Source organism: Gambusia affinis, linkage group LG18 (genome assembly GCF_019740435.1).
Source record: "Gambusia affinis linkage group LG18, SWU_Gaff_1.0, whole genome shotgun sequence".
Taxonomy (NCBI): Eukaryota; Metazoa; Chordata; class Actinopteri; order Cyprinodontiformes; family Poeciliidae; genus Gambusia; species Gambusia affinis.
The window spans coordinates 23,041,998-23,058,998 of NC_057885.1; the positions used below are offsets into that span (position 1 = coordinate 23,041,998).

General features: G+C 42.2%; 1 protein-coding gene across 2 annotated transcripts; it reads left to right on the forward strand.

The window, feature by feature from the left end:
- Positions 1 to 1,842: 1,842 nt before the first annotated feature.
- On the forward strand, positions 1,843 to 16,690 carry otud4 (OTU deubiquitinase 4). Of its 2 annotated transcripts, none has more exons than XM_044098629.1 (21): positions 1,843 to 2,257; positions 2,549 to 2,632; positions 4,373 to 4,423; positions 4,498 to 4,544; positions 4,862 to 4,934; positions 5,669 to 5,750; positions 6,775 to 6,937; positions 7,042 to 7,090; positions 7,313 to 7,415; positions 9,785 to 9,849; positions 9,927 to 10,024; positions 10,229 to 10,323; positions 10,604 to 10,766; positions 11,031 to 11,166; positions 11,408 to 11,482; positions 11,682 to 12,243; positions 12,325 to 12,906; positions 13,528 to 13,568; positions 13,659 to 14,310; positions 14,402 to 14,505; positions 15,704 to 16,690. In XM_044098629.1, exons 1-21 carry the CDS (start codon positions 2,117 to 2,119, stop codon positions 16,100 to 16,102), a joined length of 3,765 nt encoding a protein of 1,254 aa, XP_043954564.1. In that variant the 5' UTR covers positions 1,843 to 2,116; the 3' UTR covers positions 16,103 to 16,690. The 2 variants fall into 2 exon arrangements, with proteins under 2 accessions (XP_043954564.1, XP_043954565.1); XM_044098630.1 differs by having other exon boundaries at positions 1,858 to 2,257; positions 14,429 to 14,505.
- Positions 16,691 to 17,001: the final 311 nt, after the last annotated feature.

The window sequence follows — 17,001 nt, forward strand, 5'->3', positions numbered from 1 at the left end:
AAAACTGAAATTTGAGGAACAAAATAAGTATTAAACTGATGTAGGAGAAGAAATTTTAGAGACAAATAAAATTATTGTCTTTTAAAATGAAACTTTTCTGTAATGAATGAACGAATCGTAGTGCAGAACAGCATGTTCCAGCTGCCCAGACGACCTGCTGCACTCAGCAGCTTCTCTGAAGGATGGAAATCAATGATGCTGCTGCTGCTGCTGGAGCTGCTGGAGCTGCTGGAGCTGCTGGAGCTGCTGGAACTGGAGCTGCTGGAGCTGCTGCTGCTGGAGCTGCTGGAGCTGCTGCTGCTGGACGCAGGAACAAGAAATGATGAAGGTGAAGATGGTGATGAGAAGGGAGGGAAGGACCGACCTGCAACGAGTTTATAAACAGCAACTGATTCACTTTGTTGAAATAATTCTCCGTTCTTGCCTTTTAAGATTTTCTTTAAATAAAAATGTGACAAATTCGCAGATTAATTTTGTTAATAACTTCTGTGGATTTTCCAACAAATTTAATGCACTTAAAGGCAACATGCCGTGAAGAACAAAAGGCTTTAGCAGTGACTAGTTTTGTTTTCTGCAAACTTTGACATTTTAGTAGTAATTATTATTTATTACTATTATTATAGTAATAATTATTATTGTTATTTGAAATGATAATCATTATTTTTGTCATTATTCATTTTTAAATAAGAATTATGTTGTTAGTGTTATTTATTTTTTATCATAATCATCACCATCATTATTACTATTACTATTATTATTATTATTATTATTATTATTATTATTATTATTATTATTATTATTATTATTATTATTATTATTATTATTATTATTATTAGTGTCTTGTGCACATTTTTAATGTTTGACCCAGTTTTTCCATCCAAGGTACAAAGTTCCACAGTTCAATAAATTAACAATGTACTTAATCAATATTGTTTGTCGTAATTAAATGCAACAGCAAATTTATTCCAACAGATTGTTTAATATTAGAACAGGACTTCTATTCAAATGGAGAGTTCAAGCTGTGTTTTTTTTTTTACTTTGGATTTGTCTATTTAACAAATTATTGACTAAATAATTATTTGTCATAATGAAGCAGAATTGTAAATAAAGTATTTGAATATATGTACTCTGACATGTTGTTTAGTCAATAGTTTCTTAAATCAATTAAAATAATGGGAACTAAAACTTAAATTCTCCATATCAGTAAAGTAATGTACTATTTTATTTGAATATATTTCTTCAAGTATTTCATATTTCCTTTGCTATATAAAGTGTTTTCAGCTGCAGTTATAATTTATTATATAGACCCTAACATCTTATTGGTTAACCTGCACAGCAACTCAACTACCCACCAATCAGCTTGTTTATAAAGAAAAAACAGTTTATATGAGAAAAATCTGCTGGTTGATAGGAAATAATTACAGAGAAAATAAAAACATGACTATAAAATGATCAAAATAAATAAATAAACGATTGTAATCGTTTTAAAAATATAATGCATATGTTTGAAATAAATATTTTCACATGAAAAATTAAAATGGTGTGTTTAATAAATGTTGGACAATAATAAATCAATTCATTAATTTATCTGTTTAATGTCAGTATTTTAAAATGTTTTGGATATCACCAAGGTTATTTATTTAGCAAGTTATTTAGAAATTTTATTGTGGTTATTTAAGAAAAAAAAAGAGAGATTTTTTTTTGCTACCTGACTGCTAAGTGTTTTTTGTCTTATTCAATTATTTCTCCATAAGATTATGGTACTCTGTTAAGCTTTTACTTTGAAATTTTACCGGAAACGATATGCAACACTGCGTGTGACTTCACTCTCATGGCCAGAAGGGGGCGTGTTGTCAGTTTTTAGCTCGCCTGCTAACGGCAGGCTAAAGTTTCACTTTCTGCCGCTGAGGAGGTTCCTCTGCTGGACACCCAGGACTTCCCGGGAAACGAAACCAGAAGCAGTTCTAGTTTTACCGGAGAGACTTCAGATCGCAAATGTGTCTTTGTGATCACATTCAGCGGTGATATTACCAGTTTGTGTTCAAGTTTTCTCCCTTAGATAGTCTCCTAACCGTCGCTTTACGCAGCTAGCTTTAGCGGCTAGAGCCCCGCTAGCATGGACAGCGGCGGAAACATGCAGAGTAATGAGGAACGAAACGCGGAGAAACAGATGGATAACTACTTGAAAGGGATAGGTTTTCATCGGAAGAAGATTGCCAAAGACGGATCGTGTCTGTTCCGAGCCGTGGCCGAGCAGGTAAAGTGGGGCAAAGCAGTAAAATGTTTTGTGGGAAGTTGTTCTCCAGTTAGCTTGCTGCGCTCCGGTGAGGTGTGTTTGTTGTGTTGCTGTGCGATAGCAACTTCTCCGAGTTTAAATTTAACTTTCCAAAACGGGCAAAGCCGCAGGATAAATCTAACACGCCTCTGTGTGGTTTCCTACCCGCAAATACTCTATCTAAACATAAAATATAACACAAGTGTTTTTGTGTTAAAGTGACTTAACACTGAATCCTGCCTGTTTTAAGTGTTGACCCTTGACCCTGCCCAGGTTCTGCACTGCCAGAGCCTCCACACTGAGGTCCGGGCTAAATGCGTAGAGTTCCTGAAGAAGAACCGGGACAGCTATGAGGCGGTAAGCACCAGCTTTAACCACACTTTACATTTATAACATAGTTTCATTCTATTATGAGAATATTATGATTCTAGACAGAGCTGAGTGCAGTACCCAGATATTAATACGGAAATAAGAGTAAAGAAATACCGAGCTCATTAATTTAAAATGATGTCCTCAAAGATTAAAAGGATACAATTTTGAGCAAATTTGGATAATTTAAACACTAAAATTATAGGTCATATGCAAGTACATATGATTACAAAATTCTCTCAAATAAAATGATTTACTATAAAACTAATACATTCAGTAGGTGATATAAATGTTAGAGTTAAAGTACGTGTAGTGGCAATACATTTTGTTTACTGTATGTTCACTTGACCTCTAAATGCAGCAGATAGAAAATTACATCAGGACATCATAGATGGTAAACAAACAAAGAGGTCTCACTTTGACATAAATATCAGGTACATTGTTGTTCATTCAGAAAAGTTATTTTCCCCTGGGTAGAGTCAGAAAGTTTACTCAATATTGCTATAGAGTAAAATGTTTATTAGCGTCCACAGTCATTGTGGTTAAAAAAACATAAAGTATCTTTTTCCCCAAAATTTACTGAAGTAAACTTAACTAGAAATCATTGTATTTCCTGTGAAAATTCACTGTGAATGCTGTTAACTGAATATTTTTAGTGAAAATTGCAGCAGCATTTGAAGTCAGCTGGAGAAGAGATGCAGAAAAATAAAAATAAAAATAAAAATAGGCAGAAAAAGCAAAAACTCACAAATAGAAAAAATGTAGAAGAGGAGAAAAAACTTTCAGTCAACACAAATATCCCACCCAAACTGAGGCTGCATGTTGCTTTAATGGCTTTATGAAGGAGGAACGAATAAAAGCTGTTAATGATTCAGACTCGGCTCTCGGTTTGTTTTCTTAAAGTTGGACTGAAAGCGAAAGATGAACGCTGCGTCTTTATGACGGCCATCAGGACATTTCTCCTGTAAGAATGCTGCAGGGCGCCTTGCAGAACCGAACCGGCAACTTTCAGGCACTGACTGATAACATGCTATGAATTCTGGGAGTTTGAGTCTTTACTTTTACTTACTGCTTCTACAGATCATGTAATGGAGAAAGACATGTTTTTATTTTCTATATGAATGCATTTTTGAGGAATTGTTGATTAAATTTATATTGAATTTACCAACAAAAGGTATAAATGTTATGCATTTTAAAAATATTATGAATATTTATGATTATTATTAGGATATAAGCAAATTAAGATACATGCAGTAATAAGGAGATTTGATATAATTGAATAAAAGGTCAGGCTGCTTTAATTTGAGGTTTTAAGGAAAATGTTTTTATTTAGTAGGTAAACAACATGATGAGAACATGAAAAAAACAAGATTTATTTAAAGAAAACTTTTATTGAAAAGGTTGAGAGAAACAAAATTATTTAAAAAATGACTTTATGAGTTTATTGTCTCATAAATTTCACTCTAAACCCAACATTCTCCAAACTAGACTAAAATAATCTTTTAACGTGACCAAAAAAATCTAGGAATAAAAAAAACATTTAATCACTAATCTTGAGATTTTCCTTTTAACCACTAAAGACTGAAACAAACCAAAAATGTTCAAACTGTAAGTTAGAGAAATAGTTGACTGTCTACAGCACTGTAAAACATTTTGTTCTGTAAACACTTCCTTTGCGTTCAGATGTTTTTCATGTCTCCGGACTCGTTGCTCTGATTTCTGTTTCAGTTTATCGAGGGAAACTTTGAGGAATACCTCAGCAAGCTGCAGGACCCGCAGGTAAAACCTCCGATTCATTATTTTACTCTGTAGCGTCTCGCTCAACGTAAACTGATGACGTCACGGTTTCACAGCAATGGGTGGGAGAGGTGGAGATCAACGCTCTGGCTGTCATGTATAAGTAAGTACACCCACTGCTTGGTAATGTAAACGCACCCGCTGTCGTCTAGAGACTCTGATCAAAATGTTCTTTAAAAATGTCCAGTTTTGGGATTATTAGCCTTTGGAGTGAGAAAACTGTTAAAAAATAAAATGTTATCGCTCATCTCTACGTAAAACCATCATGAATGAAGCGAACCAGTTGCTATGGCGATCTCACTGAAGTACAAAGCAGAGTTTAAAGTTCAGCGTTACGTGGACTGGTAGAAATGTCCTGGATGCTGGAAGACACTCGTGAGGATTTCTTTTATTTTTATTTTTATTTTTGTTTCCCATCAGGAGAGACTTCCTGATCTTCCAGGAACCCGGCAAACCGGCGGTGAACATCACAGACAACAACTTCAAGGACAAAGTGAGGATATTAAAACAAAACGCTTTCAAACATCTAAATTCACCCCTGGCTTCAACAACATTTCTAAGAAATGTCAAACTACAGCAGCAAAATTAATCCTGGCTTTAGTGTTTAATAACCCAGAATTTTAACAATTAATAAGACAAAAAATTTCCACATTTTGCAAATTTTTTAAAATTTAACCACTTAATCCCTTTTTTTAGACAATCTTTGAAATACATTTAAAGATGATAATAATTATTTTTTACAGTAATAAAAAATTCAGCCTAAAATATTGTAACACCGTTTCCTTAAAGATCATTTATAGTAAAGATGCATCTGCAGGTAAAAATACTGTCTGCTGATTTGTTGGTTATTTTTGGGGTAATAATTGATTAATAAAAAGTCCTTAATTTTAATTTTTTTACAGAATTTGAACATATTGAAGCTAAAACTCATTTGAGGAGTTTTTACTAAAAAATCCGTTTTTTAAATACAAAATGTTTATACTTTTTGCTGAGTTTTGGATTAATTACGGTTCTGATTGTGTTCATTTTTACAGCCTGTTCTCCTAACGATTAATCGATCAGTAAATTACTACATGATAATTTCAGTAATCAATCAGTCGTGATCAATTCGATTGAACGTTAATAAATATTGTGTTAAAATGTGAAAACGGTGAGAGAAGTTCCAGTAAGCTCCCGGCCTCCCGGGTCAGAACCCGGCCGCTGACGGTTCTGTTTCCCTGTCCTCAGGTCCGGTTGTGCTTCCTGAATGGAAACCACTACGACAGTGTTTACCCCATCAGCCACATGAAGAGCGCTGCTCTCTGCCAGTGTAAGCGTCACAGCAGGTGGTCCTTCTGCTGCTTCCAGGTTTATCCCGGATCAGAACCGGGCTTTTCTTACAGTACCGGAGCAGAACTCATCAGATTGATACCAGGATTCCTGGATATCATGTCAGTAGTTGACAAACTGCAGCAACAATAGAAAAACAGGAACTATAATCCGGTTTTTACGTTCATGTTTCTGACCCGTTTTCTCTTGGATCCAATAACTCAGCAGAATTCAAGTCCATTTATTTCCTCTCTTCTTTCTTTCTATTCTTTCATCAGTCCATCATTGTGTCCTTTTTCTTCCACCTTTTTCTTCCTTTAAGTATTCTTCTTTCTTTCTCTCATATTCCTTCTTTTTTTCCTTCTTTGTGTCCTTCCTTCCTTTCCTTTCTTGTGCCCTCTGTCAGCGTCCTCATGTCCTTCCTTTTCTTGTTTCCTTCTTTGTGCTGTTTTTCTCTTCTCCCCTCCAGGGGGTCTCTGTTGTCTCTAGTGCCCCTTATATGAAAAAATAGGCTGACAGGAAGGAGAGAAAGACATGCGGCCAATGTCCGGGAATCGAACCCGCGGCTGCTCAAGGCCTCCAAACATGGGCTGCGTTATCCTCTACGCCACCGCAGCACGCCTCTCTTTCTGCTTCCTGCTGTCTTTCTTTCCTTCTTGTGTTTTTTTTTGTGTTCTTTCTCTTTCTTTCTTTCTTTCTTTCTTCATTTCTGCTTTTTTCTTTCTGTCTCTTTCTCTTTGGTTTTATTTGCTTTTTGTCTTTCTGTCTTTTCTGTTTCTATTTTACTTTCTCTCTTTCTCTGTTTTTTTGCTGGTTTTATATTTAAAACCCGACAGCTGTAGCTTATAGTTTTTCTGTTTTCTTTTTTTTTTTAAATATGGCCGTAAAATACCTAGAACTGTGGAGAGGAACCCTTTTCTCTTTTCCCTCTAAAATATGTTATCAAATGAACAGATAGAGTCTGACCTCTGACCTCCAGCCTGTCCAGTTCCGGTTGTGTTCAGAGTGTGTTTCCTGTCCTGCAGCCATCTTGTACGAGCTGCTGTACGAAGGCGTCTTCAGGGTGGACCGCAGCTCCCTGGGTCCGTGTCAGAGGACGGGCCGGGCCTCGGACCTGCTGAGCGACGACTGCATGGCCGTCTGCGGCAGCAGCGACGAGTCCGACCAGGAAACCCGCGAGCCGCTTTGGTGGGAAATCGGCGAGAAGACGCCGATCTGCAGAGAAATTAAGTTTCTGTTTGGCTGAAATCCAGTGAAGCTCAAAAATGTTTAATTTCTTTTTGTGGTTACAGGGTGGAAAACGGAACCGGCTCGGTTTCCTCCAGACCCAGCAGCTACAGGGTAACTCCTGGGCAGAAATACTGCAAAAATATAACATTTTACCAAGAAAATGTTTATCTAGTTTCTAACATCAACGTTTTGTCCCATTTCAAGTGTATTAAGTCAAATGTGTCTTTCAGTTAGAAATATCAGCTTGTTTTGAGTCAATAATTCCTTCATATTGATTGGTTCTGCTCCTGCCGGGTTCCCGACCCGCTCTGGGTGACGGTGTGTCTGTTTCAGGGCCGAGGCCGCGCCCGGAGTCTGCCTGAGCGGGTGAGGCGCTCCCTGAACCCGACTCTGCTCCGAAACGTCGACTACGACATCTGGCACAAGACCAAGAGAGGTGAAACTCTGAGAAACGTTTTCACTGAATCTGACTGCACTGCAAAACATCAAACTCTTACCAAACGTCGCCGCTCGAGTTTCTGCTGCAAATATATTAATACACCAGAAATAAGAAAACTGACTTATAAGTAACTTTCAGAAAAATATAAAATAGAGTATGTAATTATTTATTTGTTTAAAGTAAATAATTCCTTAATATTGCAGAGAAAGTTCTGGTTCTATTGAAAAATTATTTCACTTTTAAGATGGTAAAATGTCATGATTTAAGTAAAATAATCTGTCAAAAGGTCTCGTCCTTTTTCATCCATATTAAACAGCTTTTATAACTAATAAGTTAGTTTAATCGTGTTTCTAGTGTTTGGATACTAGAACAGAGATACTTGGTAAGATGTAGAGTTGTTGCAGTGCAGTCATATTTATCATCAGACGGGGCGTGCTGTGGTGGCGTAGGGGACAGCGCAACCCACATTTGGAGGCCTTGAGTCCTCGACGCGGCCGTCACGGGTTCGATTCCCGGACCCGGCGACATTTGCCGCATGTCTTCCTCCCTCTAGTTCCCCCTTTCCTGTCAGCCTGCTGTCATATAAGGGACACAAAAGACACTCTGGATGGGAGAAAAAAAAAATGTATCATCAGACATCAACAATACATTAGTTTTGACACAAAAAAACAAATTATATGCCAATTTATGCCAGGATTTATGGTGTAAGGTCTTACAGGAAGGGAATGCTGTATTTTACAGAGAGGTGCTGCCACCTGGTGGATTTTTAATGTAATTTAACAAGAACTGAGAAAAATGTACAGTCCTGCCTAGTTGAGAAAAGCTGATTTTATTTAACGGACTCGTGGTTAAATTAGACATAAAAATCAAACAAAATCACATAATACACAACAACAACAAAATATATATATAAAAAACGTGCATATTAGTGTTTCCATAAAAACAACTGAAGAGTTTGAGCCTAGAAATGTTTTTGTTTTAAATGAGCAAGATGAGAATCTGAGCATTTAGTTTCATCAGATTATTCTGGTCTACGAGTTTTCTTCAGTAATGTAAATATTTTGTAAGATTTTTATCAGTTTTTTTATCATGTTTTCTTCTAAACGACTAGACATGTTTTCATTTTTCGCCTGCGCAACAATAAATTAAGCATCAACTATTTTAACAACAAATCACAAGATTCTTCAACAGAAAAAAACAAACAGAAAAGCTCCATTCTGGGTTCCTTCGGCTGGGCATTTGTGTACGCACACCTCCAAATTGCACATGAGCCAGTTTCAGGTTGTTTAAGGTGAAACTGACGTCAGAGGTGCAGAAACTCCTCAGACTGAGACGGTTTGTTGTTGGAAGGAGGGCAGATAATGTGGCGTCTGGTTCAGTCAGATGAGGGGAACTGAGGCATTAATATTTAAAGCGTCTGCTGCCGAGTCGTGTTGCTTTACGGCTGAGACTCCAGGTGGCTGTTTATGTGGCAGCTGCGTCGCCGACGGTAACGAGGCAAACAGCTGGAGCTGGAAACTCGCCGTTTATCTGAACCAAGCAGCAGATTTAAACGTTCAAACTGCTGCTGCTGCTTTAGGATCTGATATGAAATCCGTCTTATTATTATCAGCTTTTTCTCGCATTTAAATGTATTTATTAACCCAAAAGGTTTGTAGTTATGGTGTGAATGGAGGAAATAATAAGCAAATCAACAGCTGGAGGTCAATATTTCCTGTTATTCTGCATCACAAAGTAAACAAACTGATGTGATTAGACAAACATCAGCTTTACAAGATGTTTAAAAGTTTCTCCCTCATGTTTTGTGCAAAAGGAAAAATGTTGTATAAGGAAATTTCCCTTTTTAAATCGTTTGAGTCGAACTGGACACCAAAATACTTTGAAAAACGAAAAACAGTCACATGAATCTCCAGTGGAGTAATGAGTCAGTCGGTGTTCTGATTTTTATCTGTCCTGCTCCATTACTTTATCAGAAACGAGAGAAATTAGTTTTTTTTCTTATTTGTTAAAATGTTACCATTTAATACAGATAATCCTGAAAAGATTCATCTGGCTCTTAGTTAGTGTCTGAAGAAATGTACAGAAATGAAATTAATCTGACATCATTGTCATCACTTTGCTAGTTAGCAGAGGGAGAAAACAGAGGAGCTCGTTTTTTTTTTTTTCACACTGATTATCTGTCTGATAAACTTTTACGACACGGTGACGGTTTCAATAAATCCAAAAATAAAAAATCTGTTTTTTACACAAGTTACAATTTAAATAACTTTAAATCGATATGTTAAGCAAAACACAACAAAAATATCTGTTTTTAATGTTGAATCGGAAGAATCGGTGGTTTACTGTGTTCCTGTGTTTCCTTGCAGCCCAGCAGAAGATGGATTACTCCATCGCTGCAGGGATGCAGTTCTCTGTTGGGGATCGCTGTCAGGTCTGTGACGTCCGCTGCAGGTTCGCCCCGTTTGTTTGGACTCAGACGTGATTTTCATGTTTGTGGAAAACGTCCAGGTTCGCCTGGACAACGGCCGGACCTACAAGGCCACCATCAAGGAGGTTCCCCCCGACAACAGCCACGTGGCGGTCCAGGTGGAGGACCTGGGGAAGAAGTAGGTCACAGCGCCGCAGGAGCGTTAGCGGAGTGTGTTGACGGAGTGTGTTGACGGAGTGTGTTGACGGAGTGTGTTGACGGAGTGTGTTGACGGAGTGTGTTGACGGAGTGTGTTGACGGAGTGTGTTGACGGAGTGTGTTGACGGAGTGTGTTGACGGAGTGTGTTGACGGAGTGTGTTGACGGAGTGTGTCGGTGTGCAGGCTGGTGCCGCTGTGGAACATCCGGCCGCTGAACGACGAGAACAGCTGGACCACCGTCACCAACCGGGACAAGAGGCTGAACAACGGACACGGAGGTGAAGCTGAAACCTGCAGCAACAAGAAACGCAAACGGAGCAATTTCTAAAATAAAAGCAACTAAAGTCAAGCAAAAATGATGTTATTGTTAGAAATACGTTCATAGATCCAAGTAAACTGGTGACAGTTCTGGTGATGAGGACATTTTTGGGTTTTTAACCATCACTAGTTGGAATTTATTGTGACAATAAATGATAAACGATAAACGATGCGATAAATGTCTGACCAGTCCTCCTCGTTTCTGTTTCCTGGATGTTTGAGGTTTTTGTTCTCTTACAGAGTGGGAGGGGCGAGGGAGAGGAAGAGGACGAGGGAAACCCATCCCAGCATCCTCCTCTTCCTCCGTCTCCCAGGCAACGGCGGTGGGCGCCAGTGGGCGCATGCAGAAGCAACACTCTTGGCCCCCGCAGGCCACCGTAGAGGAGCAGGGGAAGCCCAGCAGGTCAGTCGACATCACTTCACCCTGATCAATTAAATGATCATTTCTCTTCTAATTCAGGCTTAAATTATTTAATTTATGTTTCTCTTTTGTCAGCATTGACTTTATTCTGTGAAAATTGCAGAAGGGCGGTTATGATTTCTTCCTTTCTGAAAGTTTTCACTCCTTTACCGCTTAGTGAATTCAGAGTTAAACTTTAAGAAGCGATTTAAAAGAGGACGAATGTGAGGAATGTGTTGCTGGTTTGACGGCGGTGTTTCTGTCCAGGAAGTCGCTGGGCGCAGCAGAGCCGACTCTCAGGCTGACGGAGCGGGAACGTTTGGCCAGAGAGGAGGAGGAGGAGATGAACGTGGCGCTGATGGAGATCCAGCTCAGAGATGAGAACATCTTCCCTGCCCTCGGCGTGAGTCCATCACCTTTCCAGAGTTATTCTCTGATTTATGATGAAAGTCCTGCTTCTTAGCATCCGCACACAATGTGATATCTACCAAATACTAAACCAAGATTTCCTTTGGGAAGTGAGTTATTTAATCTGGGGATTGAAACCAGAATGTTTCTTTAATAATAGTTAGCAGGTTGATCTGTTCTCTCCTTTGGAGAACAAGGTGTTATTCTATTGTGGCATCATGTTTTCCTCCCCTCAGAGTCAGACTGTGACTCAGGCTGAATCAGGCAGGAAGAAAACTGGAGACAAGAGGCGATCTCAGAGAAACAAGACGGTGAGTTCACATAGAGCTACAACTACAGATGTACAGTAAAAAGATGTAAATAAACAAATAACTCCTTTTTAAAGTAAGATAAACATTTCATCTTACTTAGCTTTTCATAAAACACAATAAAAACATTAATTTAGTTTACATCCTGGGACATTTTAATAATTAAAAAATGTATTTTTAATCTTCTTTGTTTTGTTTATAGAAGAGTCCAGTTGAAGACATGAGAGCGCTGTCGCCCTCTGCAGGCGACAGACCGAACTCCTCCACTCCTCCTCCAGCTGCTGTCACTGTCTCCTCTCTTCCTGCTGCTAACTCAGACTCGGCTGGGCGGAGCTCTGTGAATGGAAACATGGCCGCCGCGTCAGGCTCCGCCTCCGTTCTCCCGTCCATCTGTGCTGCTTCAGAGACTAAGTCAAACGCCCAGTCCTATGCCTCCGCCGCGGCCGTGCCGGTTTCCCCTCCGCCGGGCATTAAGCCCCCGGCGCCCTTCTCCTTCTCCTTCATCACCCCGGTTCTCCCTGCTGCCTCTCCAGCTCCTCATCATCCTCCATCTTCCTCATTTGCTGCATCTTCTCCGCCGTTATCGTCGGCTGCCGCTCCGACCTTCATCGCCCCTATCGCTCCGAGTCCGACAGCGGCTCAGGGCTTCACCCGCCCCTTCTCCCCGCTCACCGTGCTGCCTCGCTCGCCCAGTCCTCTCTCTCCCTCCTCCACCTTGACCCTACCTGCTGCTCAACCCAAAGAAGCTCCACCAGCCCACACCGGTCAGTTAGTCCATTCAAGCAGATTGTCGTGTTACGTTCTATGCAGATGATGTTTTCATGCTGATTTTTCTGTATTTCCAGATGTTTTGCCAAAAACAGAGTCGAGTTTTCGGGCGTCTCAGCCTCCCCAGAGTGAGACGCCCGTCCCTCAGAGTCTTCCTCAAGTTGCTCCTAACCTGGTTAAAGCTTTGGTGCCTCAGGCAGAAGGAACAATCCAACAGTCTCTACAGGAAATCCAGAGTCAGGGACCACAAATCCAGATCAAGCCTGAGGCTGAGGTCTCCTCCCCCCAGAAACAGCTACAGCCCCAAACTGAGGTGTCTTCAGAACCTCAAACACTCCAACCGCAGTCTGACGGCACCCCAGTTCTCTCCCCTCAGTCCTCTGAACAATCCCCCAGCGTTCAGAGTCCAGAAGACCCTGAGCCTCCAAAGTCTGATTCTCCTCCTCCTGCCAGTCAGCAGTCACAGCCTGTTGCCCCTCCCACTCTTCCCCAGTTACAACCTCACTTCCCTCACTCCATCCATGGCGCCGTCCCCCTGCAGCAGCTGTCCCAACTCTACCAGGACCCCCTGTTCCCCGGCTTCCCCCAGGGGGAGAAAGGAGAGGTCGCCCATATCCCGCCGTTCTCCACCAGCAAGTCTGGAGACGACCTGCCGAAAGGTGAGCACATATTACAGAAGCACACGACTCCGTGAATGTGGCACTTTAGTTTGTACTTGACAACAGATTGTCGGGTATATGATGAATATCAGGTAATAATTTGGGGAAGACATCCTCTGAGCAGCAGTCAGGTTTCACCACGAGAGAAAAAAAAGGATGACAAGTCCTGCGTGGCAGAACAATGAGACAGCTGAAAACATCTGGGTTAAGATCTCCAGCTTGTTCTTGCAGGAAGTCAGGAGAAATGGGGCTGAAGTCTTCATGGATCATATCGTTTGCAGATGATACTGTGGTCTATATTGGGAATTGGTGAGAAAGTAACCTTGAAAAGTACCCAGAAAAGTATTTCAGGGACTTGTGGAAGGGCAGTGAGACGGTGGTGAGGTGTACGGTCGGAGTGATGGATCAATTTAGTGTGATCTTGTGATTATATCTATCTGGAACAAGATCTTAGCCCGGATTTGGAAAGGTTTTGCGCCGATAGATGAGCCAACAGACGTTTCATCTGTGAAGTGAAGGAGGAAATAGGAGAAAAAACAAATCAACTATGAAAAACACTAAAATTGATTAAATTATTTAGGAACCTGAATAATATTGTTTTGTTATTGTTTTTCCCTGCAGACGTCAACGTCTTGAGGTTTTTCTTCAACTTGGGTGTCAAGGTAAAAAGTCTCATTAGAGTTACTTATTTCAGAAACGTGTCTTATTTTCTGCTTAACTAAAACAAACGTTTTGAATGTTTTCTGTTCCAGGCGTACTCCATGCCCATGTTCTCCCCCTACGTGTACCTCTTCCCGCTGCAGCAGTACTCCACCATGCAGATGAAGCCCCACGCCCCGTCCTCCCACTACCCCTGCTCCAGCCCCCCCACCAAGCTGCAGGAGGCCTACCAGCCGACCCCGTACCCTGTGCCCTCCTCTTCCCCCCAGTACGACCACCACAGTCCCCCGGCGGAGCCCCCCCGCCCCGCTGAAACCCACTTCAACCAGAATCCGTACCCGCCGGTCGCCCAGCCTCCACCACCGCAGAGGATGCCCTGCGCCTCTTTGCCGTGGCCTCCGCCCAGAAACCCGCCGCCGTGTCCTGTCGGATACCCCTCGCCTCCACCGCCATACTCCAACGCCCCGCCGTCCTCTCAGGGGTACCACCCGGGTCAGGCGGCGGTGCACCCGCTGTACCCGGCTGCGCCGCCGTACCCGCCCTTCTCCCTGGGGTACCAGCCGCCGTCGGCCCCTGAAGAGCTCCAGGTGAGCCAGGCGGCCATGGATCAGCTGCAGCCCGCCAACCCGGACCCCGTCCACAGCCACGGACACGTCCGGGTCCTGGGTCCGCTGGAGGCCCCGCCCACTGCTAACATGGCTAACGCTAACAACAACAGAAGTATTGTGGTTACTACCAACTACGGTAAGTGGCTTTTGTTCTCCGCACTAGCAGATGACAGCAGTTTCACAGCTTCTGCCCCAGGGGGCGCTAATGTGTAAACGTCTCTATGCAGCTTATAACAGAACGTTTTCCCCATCAGCCATGAAGAAGGAGGCTTTAGAGGGTCTGACCCGGACGGTGCTGCTGGTGGACCCTCCACTCAACAACAAGCCCATAGTACGTACAGCTACCTGAGCTCTGCTAATGCTAAAAACATCACAATGACATAGAACTACATCAAAACATCACAATGACATAGAACTACATCAAAACATCACAATGACATAGAACTACATCAAAACATCACAATGACATAGAACTACATCAAAACATTACAATCTCTACTTCAACACGGTATTTAGCACAAGTTAAGGCCAAAGCGCTACACTAACAAAGTATTTAGCAAGAGCTAATCTTTGACGCTGTACCAAAACTAATGCTAAAGTGTTATTCTAACATGGTGTCTAGCGAAAGCTAATGCTAAATCTCTAAGCCAAATACCAACACTGTAGTTCACATATGTCAGAGTCAAGGCCCGCGGGCCACATCCGGCCCGCGAGAAGATTTTCTACGGCCCCTGGGATGATAATAGAACCGGCCCGCAGCAAGCCGGCACCCCGTCTGAAAAAATGCGAGATGCACCCCCGTTCGATCCTCTGCCCCGTTCGATCCTCTGGCACCCCGTTCGATCCTCTGGCACCCGTTCGATCCTCCGTTCGATCCTCTGTGCACCCCGTTCGATCCTCTGGCACCCCCACCCCACCCCGTTCGATCCTCTGACGCACCCCGTCCGCTGCACTAGACCAAATGCGTCATTTAAAAAAATCTCAATGAACATTCGATCAGTCCGGCCCTCGGCTTGTAGCTAAATTTTTTATTTGGCCCTCCGTCCATTTGACTTTGACACCCCTGCTGTAGTTAGTGGAAACTAAGGCTAAAATGCAGGTTTTGTACAGTTTTGGCTCAATTACTGCTCTGAATATGTTGGTTTGTCAGCAAATTGATGCTGTGAGTCTATTCAGTTATTTCAATTAATCTGATTAATTTAAAGCAGGGGTCTCAAACTCCAGTCCTGCAGTTTTTAGATGTGCCACAGGTACAAAACACTGGAATGAAACGGCTTCATTTCCTCCTCCTGGTGTAGATCGGTTCTCCAGAACCTTAATGACCCGATTATTTTATTCAGGTGGAGCAGCAGAGGCACATCTAGAAGTTGTAGGGCAGCGGCCCTCCAGGAATGGAGTTTGACACCTTTTATTTAAAGAAAAGCTGTGGAGCGGACCAAGCTTCCACTGCCTTGAAGCAGAACATGAAGTACTAATTACCGTTTTGTCCACTAGGGGTCAGTAGTTGTCTGAATGTCTTTCTGTCTCAGCTCGCCGTGGTGTCCGACCCCGACCTGAACGACGCCGCCCTGCGGTCCGGCAGCAGCCCCGCCTCCCCGTCCACCTACCGAGGCGCCCGGAAACACTTCACCAGCCCCAAGCCGTACGGCGTTCCCGTCGTCGCCGGCGACCCGGGCCAGCTGGTGTACGCGCCGGCCGTCGGCATGTCGGAGTCGCTGTCGGTGGCGTGTGGCACGGAGGACGACTTCGAGCTGGATCCGTTCGCCATGGGCTACAGCGGGCAGAGGAAAGTCTACCGGGGGCGGGGGAACAGGGGCAGGAGCAGCTACGACCCGGGGAGGGCCAGGCGTCGCCACGGAGACCAGGGGGCGGGGACTCATTTCTTTAACTCCTCCTTCAGGGCGCGGGGCCGGGAGAGGGGCTACTAGCTTCATCCAATGAGAGACAGCGTCTCAAACACTATGTTTTGGTTCTGCTTCTTCGGCTCTGCATGTACAATCTGAAGTTTACATCTCTGAACGGCTGAATGTAAAAATTAAAGAGGCGGGTCGGGTCGGGTCGGCGTCTAAAATCCATGTAACAGTAAATTAACGTATGAAGTGTAGGGAAGAGGAACCTGTTTGGAAATCATTTGCTCTGTTTTCCCTCCTGTTCAATACGAAGCGCTGCTGCCTCTCCACACTGGGAAAAACCTCTTTCCCCTCCAAAACTCCAATTTCCCACCGTCTTTCTGTCACTTCAATGCATCGTAGCGGCTGAACATGAGTTGTGGCATCTAGGTGATGCGTTTGCAGGGCTCAGGTTTTATTTAGCGCTGTCTGTGTGTGTGTGTGTGTAGGTTTGTTTCTGTGTGTTTGCTGCTGGTTTCACCCTCTTTCTTCACTTTAGATCATCTAAACTGAGGAATCAGTGCCTTAAGTTTGCTACTTTTATTTGGTGAGAAACTGCTGTACAGAACAAAGAATGTCTGCCTTGGATTTTTCTATGTGGTTAAATAAAAAAAGTTTGGTTCAAAACTTTAGTTGGCTTCTTTTCATGTTGAGTCAACAAAACATTTTTTAAAAAATGCTTCAGAAAATATCAAACATGAAAATATGACATTCATGTATAACAACGGCACAAAACCAATTAAAATCTTATAACAGTTTACAAGCTAGTTCAAGTGTTTTCTAGAAAAATCCTACAAAACTGAAAAACCGATCAGCAAAAATGTGAAATAAAACTGGAAACTTATCAACTTTGATCAATATTTGGTTCAAAATGCAATATTTTAATTACATTTTTTTAAATAAAATTATATTTTTTTATGTTTTTAATATATCAAAAG

Coding starts and splice junctions, on each gene's coding strand:
- otud4 (XM_044098629.1), top strand. CDS start 2,117: ATGGACAGCGGCGGAAACATGCAGAGTAATGAGGAACGAAACGCGGAG. Junction 9,850..9,926: donor CTGTTGGGGATCGCTGTCAG/GTCTGTGACGTC, acceptor GAAAACGTCCAG/GTTCGCCTGGACAACGGCCG. Junction 12,244..12,324: donor AGCTCCACCAGCCCACACCG/GTCAGTTAGTCC, acceptor CTGTATTTCCAG/ATGTTTTGCCAAAAACAGAG.